Source organism: Rhipicephalus microplus, unplaced genomic scaffold (assembly GCF_043290135.1).
Source record: "Rhipicephalus microplus isolate Deutch F79 unplaced genomic scaffold, USDA_Rmic scaffold_12, whole genome shotgun sequence".
Classification (NCBI taxonomy): Eukaryota; Metazoa; Arthropoda; class Arachnida; order Ixodida; family Ixodidae; genus Rhipicephalus; species Rhipicephalus microplus.
The window spans coordinates 43,616,377-43,639,726 of NW_027464585.1; the positions used below are offsets into that span (position 1 = coordinate 43,616,377).

At 47.8% G+C, this 23,350-nt stretch overlaps 1 protein-coding gene across 8 annotated transcripts in view; it reads left to right on the top strand.

Moving 5' to 3' along the window:
* Positions 1 to 23,350, top strand: part of TTLL12 (Tubulin tyrosine ligase-like 12) — a 457,993-nt gene that overhangs the window by 332,838 nt on the left and 101,805 nt on the right. For 7 of the 8 annotated variants that reach the window (XM_075882498.1, XM_075882499.1, XM_075882502.1 and 4 more), the window contains one exon: positions 16,572 to 16,799. The exons of the other annotated variant lie outside the window; for it this stretch is intronic. In XM_075882498.1, the coding sequence (XP_075738613.1) occupies positions 16,572 to 16,799 (228 nt within the window). The remainder of the gene's footprint in view (positions 1 to 16,571; positions 16,800 to 23,350) is intronic. 8 annotated transcript variants of the gene reach the window in all.

Here is a 23,350-nt window from a genome sequence, read left to right on the forward strand (position 1 = left end):
GAGCGGTGCGTAAACACGCCTGAAGCATTGTCACATGTGCGACTGGAGAAGCTGCATGTGCAAAATAGCAAAGTTCATGCAGAGCCAAGACAGCTTAGCAGCAATTCTACAGTAACCGTGAAATGCCACCGTAACATATGTAACCGCCACTTTCAACCATCAGATCTAAAATGCAGTGTGTGTGCCCAGTGCTATGGAGCGTGTTCTTCGTATCAAGAGCATGTGCGTTTGTTGACACTGTTGCCGAGCGATATAGAGCGCCGAAAACTCCAGACGCTTATACCAAACTTGTCAGCTTACATGATATACAGATCCCGACGCTGGCGTGCAAAACACGGGATATGGTTAGCACCGAATGCGGTAAAAAGGACACGGCTGAAACCAATGGACGTCCAGGCAGCTATGGCTTACTACTCCAAAGATGAGTATAGCTGCTCTCGGCAGAGTCCCAACAAAAAAGATGTAGTATCTGTTATCATTGACGGAAAAAAGGAGCTTGTTTCGAAAAGTTTGTGACCCGTTCGGTGCGAGAGGCTTACCGTCTCTTTAGAGAAGCTAATCCGAACACGTCTATTGGGCTCTCAAAGTTTTATTCACTGAGGCCGAAGTGGCTTCTTCTTGCACCACACTAAGTAGTGTGCCTTTGTATATACTGTGATAATGCCACAGAGTGTGTTTATGCCCTACAAGATGTCACCAATGGTGCCTACACGGCGGACTTCTTGAAAGGACTATGTCTTTGCAGCTCCCCTACTAGTGATTGTTTTTTAGGCCATTGTGACTATTGTGCAAAGGAGGTCGCTCTGACAGCCACATGTTTAGGAATCGCTACGTCATGCAACCGTGTCGCCAATCATGTCATGACGTCATCACCATCGCCGAGCACATGAAAGCGAGACACGCAAAATAAACCTTCCTTGTTCTTGCTTGGTCACTGAGCCGTTCACTCGCGATGTAACAGTGACGACGAGGCACGAATCGACGCGGTGGGAGGAGGCTTTGAAGCGCGGCTGCTGAAACAGGCAGCGATGGCGCCGGGACAGGCGCCTGCATTCACGGAAGAAGAAGGAGGCTGGTCCGCCTACAAGGTACGCTTGGAAGCATACTTTCAAGCACAGGAAATCACAGACGAGGCAAAACAACGAGCCCTGCTGGTGGCGGCTCTGTCCAATGGCGCCGTCAAAGTACTTCAGGGACGATGCCACCCCAAAAGCGTGAACGACCTCACCTACAGTGATGTCATCAAGCATCTGCAGAGCCACTACAAGCCGCAGGTCAATGAAACAGCAGCCAGCTACCGATTCTTCACGCGCACACAGGCAGAAAGTGAGCAAGTGCGGGATTTTGTAGCCGCCCTTCGCCGCATGGCCGAAGACTGCAATTTCGGCGACATGTTGCACCGCATGCTGCGGGACCACATTGTATGTGGTGTTCGAGACGACGACGCAAGACGTCTCTTGTTGACCCGCGGTTCCCTGACTTTGAAGGAAGCAGAAGACTTCGCAATGGCTGCTGAGGCCGCCGCGGAAAACGCGCAGCACATGCAGCTACTGCCCTCCCCGGTAGCCGACACAACGAATTTTGTCCGGCCGGGCCTCTCACGTTCGAAGTCGAAGAAAGCAAGTGGGCTATCTCGCGATGAGCATCGGCCTTGCACCCGCTGTAGTGCATCATCGCACCAAGCGGATGATTGTCGTCATCTCCGAACAGTGTGCCATCAATGTCGGAAACGCGGCCACTTGGCACGAGTGTGTAGAGCTTCGGACGAAGACACTAATCAGAGGCAACAAGCGAATGCCCTTTCGCAAGACCCACAAGAGAGTTTGGATGACTGCGAAGCTTTATACACGCTGACTACGCATCAAGTGACGGACAGCGCGCACGTAAAGCCTATTTTGCGCCAGATAAGTTGGAACGGAGTGCCGCTCACGATGTTGGTAGAGACGGGTTCCGCTGTGAGTGTTATTCCGCAGTCAGTGTTCCAGCGACACCGAGGCAAATGGCCATGTTTGCAAGCCACAACAATGAAGCTGTCGTGTTTCAAGGGCCCACTTTCTATCAACGGAAAATATCAACTCAATGCGACCATGAGTGGCGCGACTATTCAGGCCGAACTTTTCGTCATCGACTGTCCGGGACCGATGCTTTGCGGCCGTGACACTATTTGCAGCTTTAATACGGCAAGCGTGCCGGTACTCACTGAAAACGAGGTGGCGTGTGTGCAGGCGAAAAATGCGGACAGAATGGTGGAAACCGTGCTATCAAAGTACAGTGATGTCTTTGCTCCGGGGATGAGTTTGCTCCGAGGGCCACCGGTACACCTGACAGTCAAAGAAGGCGCAAGACCCAGGTTTTGTAAGGCGCGGACGGTGCCGTATGCGCTCAAACAAATGGTATCAGCCGAGTTAGATCGGCTGGTAAACGAAGGGGTGTTATCACCGGTAACATCGGCCGAATGGGCCACACCCGTGGTGCCCGTAGTCAAGAAAGATGGACAGGTGCGATTATGCGGCGACTTCCGGCTTACGGTGAACACAGCTACCATAATGGAGCAATATCCGCTGCTGCGGGTTGACGATATCTTTGCGAACCTCAACGGCGGAGAAGTTTTCAGCACATTAGACTTGAGAAACGCCTATAATCAGCTGCCCCTTGACGAGGACTCGAAGGGGCTAGTCGTTTTTAACAAGCACAAGGGTCTCTACAGTTTCAACAGGCTGCCGTTCGGAGTGTCGTCAGCACCAGCAATCTTCCAGCGGCGCATGGAGGCCGTGCTCAGCGGGATCCCCGGCGTGCAGGTTTATCTGGACGACATAATTGTATTAGAAAAGGCAAACGACTGCAGGATCCTGGAGCAAGTGCTACAGCGCCTGAAGGAACACGGCCTGCGTCTACGACGGGAGAAATGCAAGTTCAGGCAAGAGCAAGTCACTTTTCTCGGACACTGCATCGACAGACACGGCCTACGCCCCAAAAGCGACAACATCACGGCACTGCTCGACGCCCCCCAGCCCACTTCGGTAAGAGAACTGAAAGCTTTTTCAGGCCTGTTAAATTACTACGGCAAGTTTTTGTCCAATGTGTCGACCTTACTAGCGCCCTTATACGCATTGTTGGCAAAGGGCGTAAAATGGGTCTGGGGCAGACAACAGCAGAATGCTTTCGAGGCAGCTAAACAAGCAGTGAAGAATGCAAAACTTTTGGTGCATTTTGACCCAAGCAAGCCCATTGGCCTAGAGTGCGACGCGTCAGCAGTAGGCCTGGGAGCAGTGTTGTCTCATCGAGTTGGAGGAATTGACTACCCTATCGGATTCAGGTCACGAACATTAACAAAAGCTGAGAAAAATTATTCCCAGTTGGAAAAGAAGGCCCTCGCCCTCGTAGTTGGCGTGTCCAGGTTCAGAGACTATCTGTATGGGACCCACTTCGAACTAGTAACCGACCACAAACCGTTAACCGGACTGTTCAGTCCAGACAAGGGAATTCCGCCGATGGCCGCTGCCCGCATTCAGCGTTGGGCCCTGCAGTTGGGTGGATATCGGTACAGCCTAACCTATCGTAAAGGATCTAAAAACGTAAACGCAGATGCCTTCAGCCGACTCCCTATTCCTCGGGGGCAGCCCGATAACGTAAAAGACGACGCTCCCGAGTATGTATTATACGCTGAAGCTGTGAGCGCGGCACCCATCAGTGCCAAAGAGTTGGCGGTTCTAACCATCCGTGATGCTGTGTTACAGCAGGTGCGAAAGTGGATCCTGCAGGGCTGGCCGCAGTACCTGACAGAGTCCGAGGAGCGATTCCGGCCATTCTTCCAGAAAAAGGATGAGCTGACGGCGAATCAGGACCTCATTTATTGGGGACATAGAATAGTAGTGCCATCAGCGGCTGCTGGGAGTCTTTTGAGGCTTCTACATGAAACACATCCAGGGATGGCGGCAATGAAAAACCTTGCTCGAACCATTTTTTGGTATCCAGGGCTGGATGCTGACATCGAAAGGATGGTACGCGAATGCGAGAGGTGTGCTCAAACCAGTGCAATGCCTCCTGCGCAGCTTCCGGCGCCATGGCCAGAAACGGGCCGGAAATGGTCTCGAGTGCACAGTGACTACGCAGGCCCCGTCGAAGGACACATGCTACTGGTGGTCGTAGATGCTGAAACAAAGTGGCTGGAGGCCATATCGAGGCGGAGTACGACATCAGAAGCCACCGTGGAAGCGTTGAGGCCCATATTTGCCAGGTTCGGACTGCCACATACACTTGTTTCAGATAATGGGCCACAGTTCGTCTCAGCCGAGTTTCAGAAGTTCGTAAGAATGAACGGGATCAACCACGTGACGACGGCACCTTACCACCCGCAGTCAAATGGCCTGGCGGAACGCGCGGTTCGCACGATCAAGGAAGGCCTTTGAAAAAGCCAAGGGGGTGGCACATTCATTAAACGTCTCAGTCAGTTTTTATGCCGATACCGACGGACACCGGTAAAGGCTGGGTAGTCTCCGTCCGAACTACTGCTGACGTCATGACGTCATCGCCATCGCCGAGCACATAAAAGCGAGACACGCAAAATAAACCTTCCTTGTTCTTGCTTGGTTACTGAGCCGTTCACTTGCGACGTAACAGGTATTTCTGAAGATATTGAGGCAGCCTATGCAGTATGGGAAAATGGCGATCTAGTAAAAAAAACAGCCCAGGCAAGTGCTTTTCTGCGAGAGCTAAGTCTATGGTTCGTGAAGTGGATTACCCATGATTACATAAGATACATTCAAGAATCAGCAATACGCCAGTCGAAAGAGAACCAAGAAAAAAATCTTGCATTTTTCACTTTGATTTCGCCGAAAATTGGACAGCCATCTCACCGAATGAGGTGCAGTAGTATCACTGGCACAAAAGACAGGTGTCTATATTCACGTGTGTCGTCACAAGGAAGCAATCAATTCAAAGTTTTGCCGTCATCAGTGATGACACATGCCATGATGCTGCACATGCCTGTTTTGCTCTACAAATAATCCACAACTATATGAAGGAACAACTTAAGCCTGACACACATGTTACGTACGTTTCTGATGGTGCATGCAGTCACTTCAAAAACAAGTACCAGTTGTTCGAGTTATGTCAGAAAGATCATATATCAACAAAGTGGATTTTTTCGGCCACAGGGCATGGCAAGAACTCTTGTGACGGTGTTGGTGGCCTACTAAAGCATCAGGCTACGCTCTACAACCTCAGAGCGGCAAGCTGAGCTGTGATTATGTCAGCATCCCAAATGGTGGTGCAAATGAGCGTGAAGCTGAAGAATGTCAAGCTGCTGTGTGCAAATGCAGACGAGCTAGAAACATTCCGTCAGTTTAAGAAGAGCCAGTAGAAATCGTTGCCACGTGTTCCAGGCATACGTTCTTGGCATGTTTGGCTAAGCACATCTGAGGGCACTGATCGTGGTCGTGTTTTGTTAGCGTCGCATACTGGTAAATGTGATCTGAAAAAGATGCAGCCATTTTGAATGCATCTCTTGTTTCGCGCAGTCACAACCAAAATACCAGTGAGGGTACTTCAAGCGCATATGCTTTTTCTAGCGAGACCCAACACTTGCGTTGGAACATTTTTATATTTGAGTTTATCTGCAAATATAGAGAGATGTTTTGCAACTGAGTTACATTGTCGAAGATTTCCTCCATTAGAGCTGTGTTATCAGGAGCATAAATGCGCCTTCATGGGTAAGTATTTGTCACAGTGCTAAAACAGCCTTTCTTCACCAAATGCGGTCACATTTACTCGCGTTTGAAGCTTATTGCCGCTTTCCCGTTCCGATTTTTAGATTTCTCAACTTATCAGCGCATTCTCGAAAAGCTCTAATTTGTACCACGAATATTATCGCTAAAAACAAAATTATGCAACATGTTTTTCTATATTACTGTATGATGGCCTTCGGTTGTCTATTTACGAGATTTCAAGAAAAATCGAAGATGGCATTTTTTTATTATTCAAATTTCAGTGGAGTACACTTTTGCCAATATGAGAACTCTGAGGCAATATATAAAAATTTACATTTGCCCTACGGCAGCAATAATTTATGTACCTAATGAACACACTATATCCTTAAAGCGTGTCAAGTCGAACGCTGCTTGCATTACTTTCGGAGAAAAAAAAAGGGGGGAATACGTAACTTATTTTAAACTGTTGCAAAATTAGACATTTTTGAAGGCTATTTTCTTAAGGTCTGTAAACTTGAAACCGTATGAATTCATTCTTCAGTAGACATACATTTCAGGTAAAAAATATCTTCCTTGAAACAAAAATATTTGTTTTTTTATAGCATCTGCAATTTTCGAAAATGACAGGTGACGAAATTGGTGCCTCCGTGTTGGTGAAGTTTGATATTTTTTTTCTCGTAAGTTATGCCGTTAATAATAAAACGAAGTTGACTTTTGGGCTACCTGCTGAGAGGTGCACGAAATATAAAATACTCAATGAAATCTAAAATATCAACTTTTGGACCCGTGTCGATCTCTCGTGGAATCACCCCCATGCATAAGCGCAGAAAGCAGCTGTTTTCACCGTGCAAAATTACTTTACTTGACATCAATATTTATAATAACAGAGGAACATCACTAGTTGCACTTCACAAGCCAACAAATGACAATGCACATTACAAAGGCATCTTACGGCAACTCGTGGTTCGTCGTCATTATGTGATAGCGATGACACCGTGTATGGACTCTTCTGACGAAAGGCTGTCAGCAATGCAGTTTGAGTTTCGTTTTCACGCACTGGCAATTTTCGGACTCTGTTTATTGATATAAAGATGTGCGTTGGATGCGATATTTTAGAAAGGTGAGAATAAATATTCGCTTGCCCCTCCTCTAAGTAATCCTGCCATTAGCTGCCACTGGCAAGAATAATTTAATCTACATTCCTTGCAGAGGCAGAAGATCGGGTCGGGGGCTTATTTGGGTGATCTATACCTGTTTTTTCGGCAAGGCTGAGTGTTGAAGCCTGTAGTCTTAGTTTTTCAATTGTACGACATCCGGATTATATGACGGTTTTACGTGGCCCCCTGAAAGTTGTGTAATCAAGGTTCCACTGTGTCTTCAGGGCTACAGGACTTTTTACTGTCTAATTTTACCCCTAAATTGAGAACATCATCAAGAGATAACAAAGAGGTAACTAATGTTCTTGCTGTGCTGTACAGAAAAGGAGGCTGTTCGAGGTTATCTTGGGTATAAACAGATTGAAAGGAAGATTTAAATGCAGATGCAGTTATGTTGTAGTGATTTTTAAACATCTCAATAATTACAAAAAACATACTGCTGTTTCTAGCACAGAGTGGTGATTTAACTGCGTAGATTGTGCCATTTTATGACAATATCATATTCCTACACCTTGCTGCGCACATTGAAGTTTATCATCATCATCAGCCTGACTTCGTCCACTGCAGGACAAAGGCCTCTCCCATGTTCTGTTAGTTAACTCGATCCTGTGCTTGCTGCTGCCAATTTATACCCGCAAACTTCTTAATCTAATCTGCCCACCTAACTTTCTGTCTCCCCTTAACCCGCTTGCCTTCTCTGGGAATTTAGGTAATTACCCTTAATGACAGGCGGTTATCCTGTCTACGTGCTACATGCTTGGCCCATGTCCATTTCCTCTTCTTGATTTCAACTTTGATATCCTTAACCCCCGTTTGTTCCCTAATCCACTCTGCTCTCTCCTTGTCTCTTAAGATTACACCTACCATTTTTCTTTCCGTTGCTCGCTGCATCGTTCTCGATTTAAGCTGAACCCTTTTTTTAAGTCTCCAGGTTTCTGCTCCGTTGCTAAGTACCGGCAAGATACAGCTGTTATATAGATTCCTCTTGAGTGATAGTGGCAATCTACCTGTCATAATTTGAGAATGCTTGCCAAATGTGCTCCACGCCATTCTTATTCTTCTAGTTACTTCAATCTCGGGATTCGGCTCCGCGGTTATTACCTGCTTAAGTAGGCATAGTCTTTTACAACTTGAAGTGCACTATTACCTATCTCGAAGCGTTGCTCTCTTCCGAGGTTGTTGTACATTACTTTCGTTTTCTGCAGATTAATTTTAAAACCCACCTTTCTGCTCTCCTTGTCTAACTCCGTAATCATGAGTTGCAATGCCTCCCCTGAGTTACTCAGCAATGCAATGTCGTCGGCGAAGCGCAGGTTACTAAGGTACTCTCCATTAACTCTTATCCCTAACTTTTCCCATTCTATGCCTCTGAAAACCTCCTGTAAGCACGCGGTAAATAGCATTGGGGAGATAGTATCACCCTGCCTAACACCCTTTTTGATTGGTATTCTGTTGCTTTCTTTATAAAGCACTATGGTAGCAGTTGATTCCTTGTATATTTCTTCCAGGATGTTTATATATACTTCATCTACGCCCTGATTCCGCAGTGTCTGCATGACGGCTGATATTTCTACTGAATCAAACGCCTTCTCGTAATCTATGAAGGCTATGTATGGTGGTTGGTTATACTCTGAGCATTTCTCTATTACCTGATTGATAGTATGAATGTGGTCAATTGTTGAGTAGCCTGTTCGAAATCCTGCTTGTTCCTTTGGTTGATTGAATTCTAATGTTTTCTTTACTCTGTTAGCAATTACCTTTGTAAATAGCTTGTATACTACAGAGAGCAAGCTGATCGGCCTGTAATTCTTCAAGTCCTTGTCATCTCCTTTCTTATGTATTAAGATGATGTTAGCATTCTTCCAAGACTCTGGTACTCTTCCTGTCAAGAGACACCTCGTAAACAGGGTGGCTTGTTTTTCTAACACAATCTGTCCTCCATCTTTCAGCAGATCTGATGTTACCTGATCCTCACCAGCAGCTTTGCCTCTTTGCATGCTCTCGAAAGCTTTTCTGACTTCTTCTATTATTACTGGTGGGGTGTCATCTGGGTTACTGCTAGTTCTTATAGTATTAAGGTCGTGGTTGTCCCGGCTACTGTACAGATCTCTGTAAAAACTCCTCCGCTATTTCAACTATCCAATCCATATTGGTAGTTATTTTGTTTGCCTTCTTTGTCTCTTAGTGCATACATCCGATTTTTGCCTATCCCAAGTTTCCTCTTCACTGCTTTGATGCTTCCTCCATTTTTCAGAGCGTGTTCAATTCTCTCAATGTTATACCTTCTTACATTGGATACTTTACGCTTAATAATCAACTTCGAAAGCTCTGCCAGTTCTATTTTGTCTGTTGTACTTGAGACTTTCATGCTTTGAAGCTTCTTAATGAGACTTTTCGTTTTCTTGGAAAGCTTGCCAGTGTCCTGTCTAACTACCGTGCCTCCAGCTTTCACTGCACACTCTGTAATGATACTCGTCAGATTATCATTCATTATATCTACGATAAGGTTGGTTTCCTCAATAAGAGCCGAGTACCTGTTCTGAACCGAGACTCTGAATTCCTGTACTTTCCCTTTTCAGCATGCGCCAACTGCACCGAAGTTCACTAGTCCACCTATTTGCACGGCATAAGCTCGTTCAGAGCCCACAACTATTCTTGGTCGCAACGAACACAGCTAGAGCCTTTCCATAATGCTGCTGATGACCTCACTCCGTTCCATCTATGCGCTTCACCTCATTACATTCAGCCTAATCAAAACCTCTGCGCCACTGTATATGTCTTTGTTCAATGTTTGGCATGCCATTCTTCTTTGTTAAGGAACTTGCGATAACTTGTAGAAACATTACCTTTTTGATTTGTGAGTCACTCTGCATATCATAATGTAGCCACTGGTGCCAAGCAACGGCAGTATTCGGCACTGTAAATGGTGTCAATAATGCAAAAACAGTCAAAAAAAAGTTCACACCTCTTCATAGCGCTAGGTATGCTTATTGTAAATATAAGCCTAAATATAGAGTGCGTCTGGCACAATGCGATGCGACTGACTGTCTCGAGTAAGAGGGAGCAAGGCACAAGCCAGGCGCTGGCATGCGGTGGTGGTGCACAAGACCCTGATGGTGCGCATACGCACCACATTTTCATGTACGAGATTGGACACGAAGGCTCGTGACAGGTGACCCGAGCCATGATGGAAAATCCCAGAGGATGAGCTGTCGCTGTGCATTGGGGCTTGAAACTGTGAAGATCTGAAAGGTCAGCATCACTACAACGATGCAGGCAGTTGCTGCGAAGTTCTAAAGGCTGTCCGCAAAGAGGCTCAAGGAGTAGTCATTGATCTCTGAAGACACGAGTGAGGCTGCTCGAGCTTATGGTACCCTTTCACAGCGGTTGCTGGCGGGCCTACGGTTCTTCCACTTCGTGCCAAAACGGTCCCGGCCCACACCACAGTCATGACGCCATTCACGAGTTGGGTTTAACCTAGCTGAGCCAAAGACGACAACAAAGACCGGGCAACAGCAATGACAACAAGCAGCTCATTTGGCAGAAACTGACCACGGCTTTAGGAAGTTGTGGAGGACGTCGACAACAGACTCGACAAACAGTCGACACAGCAAGGGCACGAAGTTGACGTGGCAACGTGATGAACTGTAAGAGTGTTTCGTTATGGAAACACCATCTTGGCAAGGTACCGCCTAGGGCTACAGTAGTATTTAAACTGGACTCCAGGTAGTTTTGGTTTGACTATGTACGTATTTTGTTACTGAGTTAATTTCTAATGTTCTGAGTGTTTGTTTTTGCTTTCCAGTTTTTTTTTTTTAGTGATAAAGTGTGTTTGTCTGGCCATGCCTGCCTTCGGTAATGTAGCGCATAAAATAGTGAGACACAGGACAAGGGAAGAGACAAGGGGGAGCGCTTTGTCCCTTCCCTTGTCCTATGTCTCACTATTTTACGCGCTACATTGTTAATTATGTCTTACCAACACCCCCAACTTGATACTCTGTCGTCCGTCTCTTTCAATCCAATCCTTACAAGCACTCCTTACATAAATCACGACACTGGCGAACGTAGAAGCACTTGTCACACATCTTGATTGTGGAACTGACATAATGCTGCGGCAAGCCAGGGCTTGAAACAACTGAGCTGTGCAGTCGGCCACAAATAAAGAACAAGTGCTCCCATGCCTCCTCAATGCAATTGGAACAATCATCTGGTGTTATTGTCATCAGCAAAAAAAGCTTGAAGCATTCCTGGCTTGCAAACTTTCCCAGCTGATTCCCTCACACTTTTTGAAAAGTGCCCTAGTGTCTCAAATAAGAGGGTGGGAAACGCGTGCCGAACACTGGAAGGGGACGATGGTGTGCCAGGCCCCAATAGTGCGTATACGTGCCCTGTTCAAGTACGAGATTAGACACAGAAAGGCTCGTAGCATGCAACCCAAACTGTGATTAAAATTCATAGAAAATGAGCTGTCACTGTGCTGTGGAACTTCGAGCTGCGAGGAACAGGGAAATCAGTGTTACTATAGCAATAGAAGCAGTAGCAGTCTGGTTCTGAAGGCTGTTGGCGTAGAGGCCCGGGGAATGGCCATAGACTTCGAAAAACTTGAGTGAGGCTGTCCATTCTTTCACAACAGTTCCCGGTGAGATTTCAGCTCTTGCACTTCGTGCCAAGACAGTAATGGCCCATGTCATAGTTATTGGATTGACCTGTCATCGGGGTAGCCATTGACGAAGGCCTAACCTAGCTGGGCCGAAGACTGGGACACCGGCAATGAGAACAAGCCGGCTCATTAGGTGGGAATAACAAACTCAACCTTAAGAGCCTCTGGTGGACATAGACAAAAGACTTAACGAACATTCGACACAACAAAAAAGGTACAGAGTCGGCAGGCTGAAGTAAGAATGTTTCATTACCAAGATGGCTATATTGGCTAGATGCTGGCTAGGACTAGAGGTGACCCCATCATGGCTAACATTAGTTTCGGTTGCATTGTACGGCCGAGTTCTGTGTTTTGTGTGCATGCATGTCTTACTTAATTTTTTAGGGTTTTCTGTTGTGTCGTGGATGCTGAGACACATCGCTGAAAACATTCATTCTTATTTCTTTATTCCATCTTCATCGTCTTCTCTGAGGCGGCCGTCAAGAATGTTCCATTTGCTGGCACCAATCGGCAATAATGCCTTACACAACACCATATTATCCTTTTCAATTTTTTGTTCAATAAAGTTTGTTTGTCTGGCCACTCCCATCTCTGTCTCTCTTAGTCCAATCCTTTTCAAGCGCTCCTGAGATAAATCGTGACAACTTGTGAGCGTGCTCAGCGCTGCCATCGTTTGTTCACAATTCGCAGGTTGACTAGCATGGGATGATGCTGCCACTGGAGTTTTTTCACTCCTAAGTATAGCATGTGGTAGCTTCATTACGTTCAAACTGCATTGCAAAATTGTAAATTAAGGAAACGGACTGTACTTAGTAACATTAGTTTTTAGCGCTTGGTGAACCTTAAAACGCCCTTGCGCAACCCAGTCTTAGGACCACTGTCAATGTTGTATTCGAGGATTGGAGATTGTGGGGAGGGTCGAGGGCGTTCATCTCATCACCTCCCTCCCCCCCTAAATAAAAATAAAGATTGCCAATGGCAGTCTTTCATCCTAACCAATCGGTTGTCATCTGGCGTGTTTGCTAGATGCCATACTTATTTCCCAATATATTGAGTAGCACAGCAATTCATACTTACCAATCGCACCTTCATTTCATATATTATTAAGTTTAAAAATTCATGAACATTGGGCGTTGCTAATACCAATGTTTCAACCAGCGAACTTGTCCTCAAAGCAGTCTTGAAGAAGATCCTAACCCCTCCCCCTCCTTTTTTCTTGGTTTGGTCACTGATAGTGCCCCTTTTGTAGCAGTTTGCTTTGCACCAGCATTATGTTTTAGAAGACATTCTGAAGATTTCGAAAACTGAAAGTAAGTGCTCAACGCAATGTTCTTGAAAGCGAAGGGGAGTGCCACTTGGTCCTCACGCCTCTTAAAATTATTAAGTATGATAGAGTGTCATCTAGGTGATTAGTGGCTATCTACACAGGCAATTTCAAACACTATTTTCTTATTGCCAACAAGTCTACTTCATCTTTTTTTCATTTCAGACTGCTCTTTTTCTGGTCGGAATTTTTTCACTCTTAGGACCGACCATATGATGCCTGCCATTCGCAGAAACAGTACGTCATGCTAGCCTCGTCATTGTTGCTTAATTTCAGTGCACAGCTTGTGCTGTGCAGTGAAGCCAGAATGTGACACTCTTTCGCGCTGAGAATTCGATTAATGGTTGGTTTCTGCATGTTAGCCCTGTTATCTCTGAAGACAGGGAAAGAAAGTGACAGGATTTGCACCAAGTATGTTGACTTATCCTCTGACGTTGACTTATCCTCTTCCCTGTTGGGAAGTGGTTACCCAGATGCCTCTCTGTCATCCGTGAAATGCAAGTTCGGGCGTCCTTCTACTTTCCCGCCACAATACTCGAATCGGTTCAGTAAAACCTACGTGTCTGGCATGAGTGAGACTTCGGCCCATGTTCCGCGCAGTCACGACGTATACGTAACTCATGTTCTCACGCACAAAGCTAAAACACACTTTCATCTATGTGAAAGACAAATTATAAAAAGAGGGCTTTTTTGGTGTTGTGTACAAGATCTCTTTCCCGTTCGTGAATCGCGATTGTGTGCATGTCACGAGTAAGATAGTTAAACAACAAAGACAGAGGAAAATCATGCGGAAGAGTCACGAGCACATGCATGGAGAGTACACGGCTTGATACGTGTGACACGAGTTGTAATGCAAGGTGACAGTGCGATAAGCTGGAATAGTCCGTGTGGCAACAAGAGGAGAACATCGTATCGGGGGCTAGGTTCTATTGAAGGGTGCAGCGTGCGTTCAGTTCTGAAGGCTGTGACGGCTCTCAGTAATGTGGCTGTTGACCTCGACGACACTCGGGCGAGGCACCTCAAAGGTACTGCACCATTTTTTGGTTTTTCCAGACGCACCATCAGTAGTCAAACATTGAACGTCAGCCAGTAGCTATCCCTGGAATGCCACGTCTTCACGTTGGACAGGAGACCGGGACCGTGCTAAGCCTGGTCAACGAGAACAAACTGCCACGTCGCCAACAGCAAACAGGAGCAGGCTCACGGCAGCGTGGCTCTCCATTATGCTTCGAAGCAACAATTGAAGAGGATTGTTGGCAACATTTACTGTAAACCCAACACAGAGGTTTGACTAACGGCAATGAACGGGACCAAGTAAGAATGTTTCATTCTGTGGGAATCGAGAGCGCCCTCCTACCTGGCGCCTCATTCCCCAGCTGCTGCACGCGCGCCACCAGCGTAGCCCGGGTGCACATAAGCACCGGCATCCGCCAAGATGACTGCCAGGGCGCCTCTTGGTATGGGCCAGTCAACCGTCGGCTTCTTCCCGCGCTGACATGTCCGGGCACGCTACGCTGGTGCGCTGCGCGGGCCTACGTCAAAACGCAGCGCCATTTCCCATTGGGCGTGCGTGACATCCTCCTCTCCTACGAGCTGTGTTGCGCCCGACGATTCGCTCGTCGCGGCAGATGCTCTCAGGCCTTCATGAGGGGTCGACGCGCTGCTAAGCAGGCGGCTTCTCGTTCGTGCGTTCGACTTCGGCCCTTGTGCGGGAGTCGTCGCGCCCTAGGCAAGCGTACTTGCTCGGTCTTGCGGAGTTCCCTATACGGCCTGCAAGCCCGTGAGTGTCGCACTGGGCTGCATCTTGGGTTAATAAACCCGTTGTTGTTGTTATCCTGTCCCGTGCGTGGTTTCTGCGCCGTGCCAGAGAAAACGACAAACCCGGCCGCAACGTCTTCGCACGCAGCGGCATTGGAGGACGTCGCATCCCTACACGGTTGCGCATAGTAGGTAAGCCTAGTGCAAACCTATCTCCACAATTCTAGCGACCACCCGACAGCAAGGTGAGAGTGGCCAAGCTCTTGATAAAGACTATAGATAGAAGTAGCAAGAACTGAAGATATTGTTGTTACGGCATTTTCGGAGAGTAACACTCTATGTAAGGTTTCTTTACTATTGTTTGTTTATTGAGTGTTGAGTTTTCTTCTAATTTTTCTGTCTGTAAATAAACCATGTTTTCCGTGTGGCCCAGCATCCTCTCAAACGATTTCCAATAACACGCGCCTCCGACATCCGTGACAGCGTACAGCGATCAATTTGGGAACATTGAGCAATGGCTGAAGTAGCATAGTAATGATGTAAAAAACGAGAAGGTGTCATTGTGATGTTATTAGAGGCAAGACGCGACAGTACACCAGGGCACCAATACACGTTCACACTTGTATTAGCCTTTCATACCGCTCATGGACAGACACGCATTTACATTGGGTACATGAGCTACAGAAGCAATTGTCTTTAAGCGAAAAGTTCTCTCGCCGTGTAGGGGGTGACAAAGACGGCGGTCATGTGAAGACATTGCGCCGCCTGGCTCGCTCGCTGTGTTTCACGTGGATTAGTCCTCTTCTTGATCTGACCTTCTGCCGCGGCAGCAGCATCAGCGCTCAGCCGTCTCGTCCCGGCAGCAACCTGACATCGTGCCAGCCCCTCGACGGCTCCCTGGGCCAGTCGCCCAGCTGGAATATCAGTTGACCTGGCTTGTGGCCCGCCGTGAGGACTCAATTCACTGCTGTGGACGGTGGCACGAACAGCAGACCTCGCCTGCTTCCCGGGTCTGTCGCCCAGCTGAGCATCAGTTGGCCCCGTTCATCGGTTGCCCAATCGCAGTAACAACAGCTGGAACAGCCACGCAATGCCTGGTCCCTGGGCCAGTCACCCAGCCGGACTGTTGCTGGACCACGAACGCTGGCTGACCTCGAACATGACCGTCGAGCACATCCAAAGTCGCGTGTCTCCCGCTCGCCAGGCTGCACTTCACGAGCTGTCAGGGTCTTCTTCCCCACCACGCGGCACATACGTGCACTCAGGAACCAACTGTGCTACCGCATGACTCTTTTGGTTTTTGTTTCTGTTCCGCACACCACATAATATTACAATCATCAAACACCCTTGCTGAACATGCGCACACCTGAAATCATGAGATAGACGGGGGTAGACCACGTGTCGTTGCTACAAAAAAGGGCTTGATTTCTAGATACAAAGAAGAAAAAGCCCGCTCAATTGGACAAACAGTAATCTGCCCCCTGCATTTTCAAGATGTTTAGGACACATGCTGTAAACTGTTTAGGCGCTTAGCTTCCATCTTTTGCTAATAAAACATGTTAATGCATTTTTTATTCTCGTGTGGTCGGCATCTCTGTCATTTTATTCAAGAGGCAAGATGTTACGATTGTTAAGTATGGCGAATTTTACGTAATATTATGCTGTACATATTGTATGTATTATAAATTGTGAGTATTATCATGCTGAGTTGTCTGCTACTACTACTATTCAAAGTTGCTTTCACCTTGGATCAAACTGAAAAAGCAACATTTGCACAGACGTAGTTGCGATTCCTATAAATAATGTATGAATCAGTTGAATAATGAGAGCAGCACAGATTTTTATATTACTCTGCTACTTGTGTGTATGCTGTTTGAAAGTATTTCACCCTATCAGTAATTGCTTGAAACCTCGAAATCTCTGGTGTAATGCTTGCGCCAAGACTGTCCTCACGTGCCTGGCAGGGAACTGAGCTGTGAGAGCCCCAGCAAGCGGGTGAACCAGTTTCCCTTTGAGCATGTTCTCACGGTCAAGGACCTGCTGGCCCTGGTGTGTCGCCGGGGCTGCTGCAGCCAGGAGCCCCTGGTGGACGCCGACAGCCTGAGCAGTCAGCCCCCGTGGCTGCCCACCACCTACAACCTGCAGACCGAGCTGCCTCACTTCGTCTCCTACTACCAACAGAGGCAGAAGAGGTGGGCCTCAATGCACGCCTAATGTGGGTGACAAGGCCAATTGGGCACTGCAAGATAATCGTGTGAAAAAAAAAAAAAACCACAAGAGTGTTGATGTATTGTAATCTATGGCTCCTAAGTCAAGACAGCAGTCGTCACATTCACTTGAGATACTGTCTACAATACTGGTAATGGATTAAAATTAGACTTGTGCGAATATTCAAGTACTTTAAATATTTGACTGAACTTTACAGTGTCCGAATTCAATTCGATCTTGATTTAAATTACAGTAAATTTGAAACCATTCGAAATGAACAATTAGCTGTATATTAGTGTGTACAGTACCATCCACAGTTAAAGAGAACACTCGGAAGAGCACCTTTCGCATTGCTAAAGAATCACAGCATATTCACGGGGTGAATGATGATGAGTGGGGCGAAGCATCCATCAGCCCGTCCGTGCTTCTATCTGTCTGTTCGTTCTTGATTCAGTCCGTCCGCGCGACCAATTGTGCATCCATCTATGCGCCTGTCCATGCGTCTATCTGTGAGTCCGTCCGTCCATCGGTCTGCTAGTCTGTCTGTCTATCCGTCCGTGGCTCCGTCCCTGCGTCCATCTAGTGAACACTCCAAGTACCGCCATCTCCCATCTCGCATCCCCTGTGGCACATACCCGCTCTAGAGTGGGTATGTGCCACCAGTGGCTACGTACTACTCCATACATACCGAGGAGTGACAGACCCACCCCCTAAGGAGCTTCGCCTCTAAAAAGAGTGCTATTGTTGTGTATAAACAGATAAGGAGACAATGTTCATCCACAACACCAGCCTTTTAAAAGCAGTCCAAACTGTCAACCACCACCAGTCTTATACAAATTTAAGCCACTATGCTTTTGCGAGAGAGCGACATCCGGACGTGCTCCACACACGTGTTCCTTTTAGCACTAGACCCGTTTGTACATGACCCGCCTTGTAAAGGCATTTCACTACAGGTCCGCAAATTAAAAAGCTGCTCGGCGAGTATGTGCTTGAGCAGCGAGCGCCACGGCGGCCCGTGACGACAGAACTGCTCCAAGTGCGGGCTATGCAATTAGCCTTAGAAAAAGGTCTAATGCGGAGCCAGTTTAAAGCGAGCAGGTGCTGGCTAACTAACTTTATGAAGAGGAAGGGCTTTTCCCTCCGAAGGGGAATGGGCATATGCGAAAAGTTTTGCAGAGGAGTACGATGAAAAGCTTCACAGTTTTCAGAGGTTCGCCCTGAACTTGCGGCACAACAACGGCTACCTGCTTGGACAAATCGGGAATGCCGATCAGACGCCTCCTTACTTCGACATGCCTGGCACCACAACTGTCGAGAAGAAGGGGGCGAAGCAAGTTACCGCCCTTTGAGCAGATACCGCCCTTTGAGCAGAGTTTCACGCGTATCGTTCGACGGGAACTTGAAGCAGCAAGTCCAGCGCCACTTCAGCCTTCTTTCTAACATGCTATCATACTAACAACCCCCACGGTCTCTGTTATTCAGGTGGTCGTTTGACAAAAAACCGCCAACCCCAGGTTTCCTGTCGCCTGCCCTGTCTCTCGCCCCTCCTCCAGACAAATGCCCATCAATGCATCTCGACGTGAACCATTCGTTCCTCCGCAATCTCGCAACCACACAGAATGGCGGACTCCCGACGACAAACCGATGTGCTTCCCGTGCCACCGTGTTGGACATGTCTTCTGCTACTGCCGTGCCTCCTGGACGCCGCCACATAAGAACCTGTCTTTCGCACTTTATCACCCATATGAAGATCACTGTCGGTATTCACCCAGGCGTATGGATTCTGCTTTTGACACAGCTAACAGCCTCCTTCCTGCTCGTTCTCCGTTCTCTCCACGCCGTCGATTCCTGTTGCCCCAGCCACGCCGCCATCCCTCGCCGCCCAACTTTCACAACTTGCACGACGAAAAACTAGACCATGCAGCTCCCGGAGGTAGGGCTGCATCATCTTCGTCTGAACCAAACCCTCCATTGATTCTTCCTATGAACAAGAATCTTATCGATGTGCACCAGGACAGTATTTCTTTGACGGCTATAGTCGATACTGGTGCTCACGTGTCGATAATCAGCGTTCATCTTTGTCGCCGCTTAAGAAAAGTACTCATGCCTCCTGCTACAGAAGCTGTACGTGTCGCCGATGGCGGAACTGTTTCTGTCATTGGAATGTGTACGGCCCGCATAAGCATCGCCGATCGTTACGTTTCTGTCCTAATCACAGCGCTCAATAACTGTCCTCATGACCTCATCTTAGGGATGGACTTTCTGTCGACCCATTCTGCTCTGCTGTTCTGCTGGTACTTTTTGCTTAGACATTCCTCTTCAGCCGGATATTCAACCTGAACTTCAACGTGGCCTCTGTGCCTCAGGTTTTCTCCGCTTACTGCCTAAAGGCCTCAGATTCGCCGAATTCGCCACGACCTCACCCGTGTTGGATGGGGATTACATCGTCACACCGATTCCTGATGTCTTGCTGGCCTGTGGCGTCACCGTCCCTCACTGCGTCATAACTATAGTCGCAAACTGGGTACATCTACCTGTTCTCAATTTCAGCTTCACGAAGCAAGTTCTCTCTGAAGGCATCTTAATCGCCACGTTGCGGCCCTTAGCCGACGACTACGTCACCACTTTTGCAGCCCACATTTGCACCAATCTTTCTAATCGCCCACCTGATGCCACATGTCTCGACATGTCAGTATGTCCCATGATCGCTCCTGACCTCCCCCTAGCGCAATCAGCCGCCCCCAGCTGCCTTTTTGCTTCCTACCACGACATCTTCGACCTTGACGATCGGCTACTCGGCCAGACTTCTCTTGTCCAGCACCGCATCAACACACGTGATGCAGCTCCCATTCACCGTTGACCGTATCGCGTGTCCGCATCGGAGCGCCAGATTATTCAAGCCGAAGTGAACAAGATGTCAACTAAAGGCATTATTGAGCCCTCATCAAGCCCTTGGGCATCACCCGTCATCCTGGTTAAAAAGAACAACACATGGCACTTCCGAATCGATTATCAGCATCTAAATCGAATTACGAAAAAAGACGTGTATTCTTTGCCCCGAATTGACGACGCTCTCCATTGTCTCCATGGCGCACGCTACTTTTCATCCATCGACCTTCGCTCTGGTTATTGATTGCGGTGGACAAGAAAGACCAAGAGAAGACCGCCTTCGTCACTCCCGATGGCCTGTACCAATTCAAGGTTATGCCCTTCGGTCTATGCAACGCCCCAGCCACGTTTGAACGAATGATGGACTCTCTGCTGCACGGGTTCAAATGGTCAACATGCTTGTGTTACTTAGACTACGTCCTCGTGTTTTCACCTACATTTGAGAACCATCTTGAGCATCTGTCGGCCATTCTCGACGTCTTCCGCAATGCTGGCCTTCAGTTGAACACCTTGAAGTGTCACTTTGGCCGCCGACAGATTACAGTGTTGAGCCACCTTGTTGATGCTTCTAGTGTGTGGCCAGACCCTGAGAAAATTCGTGCCATCGCGAGTTTCCCAATACCCCAATCCGCCTAAGATGTCCGGAGCTTTGTGGGACTCTGTTCCTACTTCAGGCAGTTCGTGAAAGACTTTGCAGCTATCGCCCAACCACTTACCAATCTTCTGAAAAAAGGCGTCCCTTTTTGTGGGGGTCCACTCAAGCCGCTGCCTTCTCTCGCCTCAGCACGCTTTTGACGACGCCCCCTATCCTGGCCCACCTTGACCCATCCTCCCAAACTGAGGTCTGAACGAATGCCAGTAGCCACGGTACCGGAGCCGTTCTCGCCCTACATCAACAGGGACACGACCGCGTTATTGCGTATGCTAGCCAGCTCCTTACACCTGCAGAGCCCAACTATTTGATCACGGAGCGAGAATGCCTTGCTCTTATCTGGGCGGTCTAAATGTTCTGTTCGTATTTATATAGCACTCGCTTCTCCGTGGTCACCTACCACCATGCGCTTTGCTGGCTTTCATCCTTGAGAGATCCCATGGGTCGACTTGGTCGCCGGGCTCTGCGACTGCAAGAATACACCTTTACTGTGACATACAAGTCTTGACACCAGCATCAGGACATCAATTGCCTTTCTCGCTATCCAGTTGGCTAATCAGCCGCCGTACCTAACAACGTTGCCTGCGTGTGCTCCATTTCTCAACTGACCCACATAGCCGGCGAGAAACGCCGTGATGCAGCCTTATGGGCTATTATCGAGCGCCTCGACTCCTCTCCATCGAACCGATTCCATCGCTCGTTCGTACCCCAGAATGGTACATTATACCGGCATAACTTCCATCCAGACAGCTCATCTCTGCTGCTTGCTATACCCTAACACCTCCGCTCGGCTGTACTCCACGAACTTCATGACGTTCCTACTGCTGGTCACCTCATCGTGTCCCGCACATACGACCGGATTCGCCGTCGCTTCTATTGGCCAGGTCTCGCACGCACCGTCAAAAGATACGGCGAGGCGTGTGAGGTATGTCAGCGCCGCAAAGCATCGTCGACGCTTCTGGCTGGGCACTTTCAACCACTCGACATTCCTTCTGAACCTTGCTTTCGTGTCGGCTTGGACTTACTTGGCCCTTTTCACCTGTCTTCTGCTGGCAATAGCGGGATAGCTGTGGCCACTGACTAAGCCATACGCTATGCCATACACGCGCCCTTCCAACAAGTTGCGCCGCAGATGTCACCGATTTTCTTCAACACGACGTGATCTTGCAACAAGGTGCTCCACGCCAGCTGCTCACAGACCGAGGCCGCACATTTCTATCGAGAGTCATAGCGGACATCCTACGCTCATGTGCAACGCGCCACAAGCTCACTATGTCGTACCATTCGCAAACAAATGGTCTCACGGAGCGTCTAAACCAAACCCTAATCGACATGCTTTCAAAGTGAGTTTTTTCAGACCACTCTGACTGGGACCTCGCTCTACCATACGTGACATTTGCATACAATTCTTTGCACCATAACAAAGCTGGCTACTCCCCATTTTTTCTGTTGTTCGGCCGCGAACTCGCATTGCCCCTCGATACTGTCATTCCGTTGCCAGCAGCTCCGACCACAAAATATGCCCAGGACGCCATCATACAGGCCACCCACGCACGCGAAGCGGCTCGTGCTCGCCTTCTGACCTCCCAAGAAAACTAACAGCGTCGGTATGATCAACGACACCGCGATGTGCACTTTTTGCCCAGTTCGTTGGTTCTGCTGTGGTATCCGACCAGGCACGCTGGCCTGTCTGACAAACTGCTCTCACCGTACACAGGGCCATACAGAGTGCTTCACACGGTGATTCCCGTCACTTATGAAATCGCTCCTGCTGCCTCGTCGTATTCATCCACCCCTCACGCCAGCGACATCGTACACATCACACGCCTGAAGCAGTACTACTCGCCTAGTGGCGTTGACCACTAGATGCGCCGAGACGGCACTTTTGGCGACGGGGGTTCTGCTACATGTACGCTGCCGCAATGCAAATTGGCAATGCGCGTGTTTGCCCAATGAAGAGGATGAAGGTCGCTTGCTGCTCGAACTGGTAGCCAGACTGTCAGTGCTGCAACCGCTCTTGCAAATATATTTCAAAAATATATTTGCACTATATTGACTCGTTACTCACCTAACAATATGTAAGTCACTGTACCTTCTTCATAACTTGACCAGTCTGCAATAGTTGCTTATTATGACACCTATAGTAGCTTTTAGTAGCTTTTCTTAAGGTATTGTGTTCAATGTACCAGATATGATACAGTGGGCATTACCGGGTGAATTACTTCATATAACATTACAATTTGTTGCTATTGCATTTATTGCATTGCATTTATTGCATTGCATTCAACGTGTCGTCATGTTGTTGTAAATCTAAGTGGCTATTCGCGAAGGGTATACGGTCCCGCAAATTTTGAACTTAAAGCTTACTTTGAACTTAAAAGAAGGACATTTGCACATGCTATAATCATCTTTATTGGCCCCAAGTGAGCTTTCAAATGCGCATTTTCACAACAATCAGCTGGGTCGTCCTTTATTTGTTCATTCAGGTGTGTCCCAGAAAGACATGCACGGGTTCTTTTTTTTTTTTTTTTTTGATGGAAATAAATGTTTTTTGCATGTATTGCCATTCGAAAACGAATTTTGCTAGTTCTTTATGATGCGAAAGTCGCAGAAATGCGAATATTTTTGCTCCCCGTTTGAGATTCGTACCATCTACAATAGTTGGAAAATACTTCCTGCATTGTGTGTTTGGCCATTACAAGACAGCAACGCCAATGTTTATGGTTGGGGGGGTTGTTCAGTGCACTCCCTCTTCCTTTTTTTTTTTTTTTTTTTTTTGTAAAGAGGGTAGAAGATGAGATATAAGTGCATGTTGATATATACTAGCATGTGGACACAACACGAGCTCTCGTGTTCTATGCACCACTCTTTCTTAGTCGTGCCTTTCGCACTGTTTTCCGTCTACCAGCTATCAATCATTACCAGCTTGCCTAGTTTTCAATCCTCTCCGTAACTTCTGAGTTCAAATTTGCGTCTCGAGCCATTCGTTTGGCC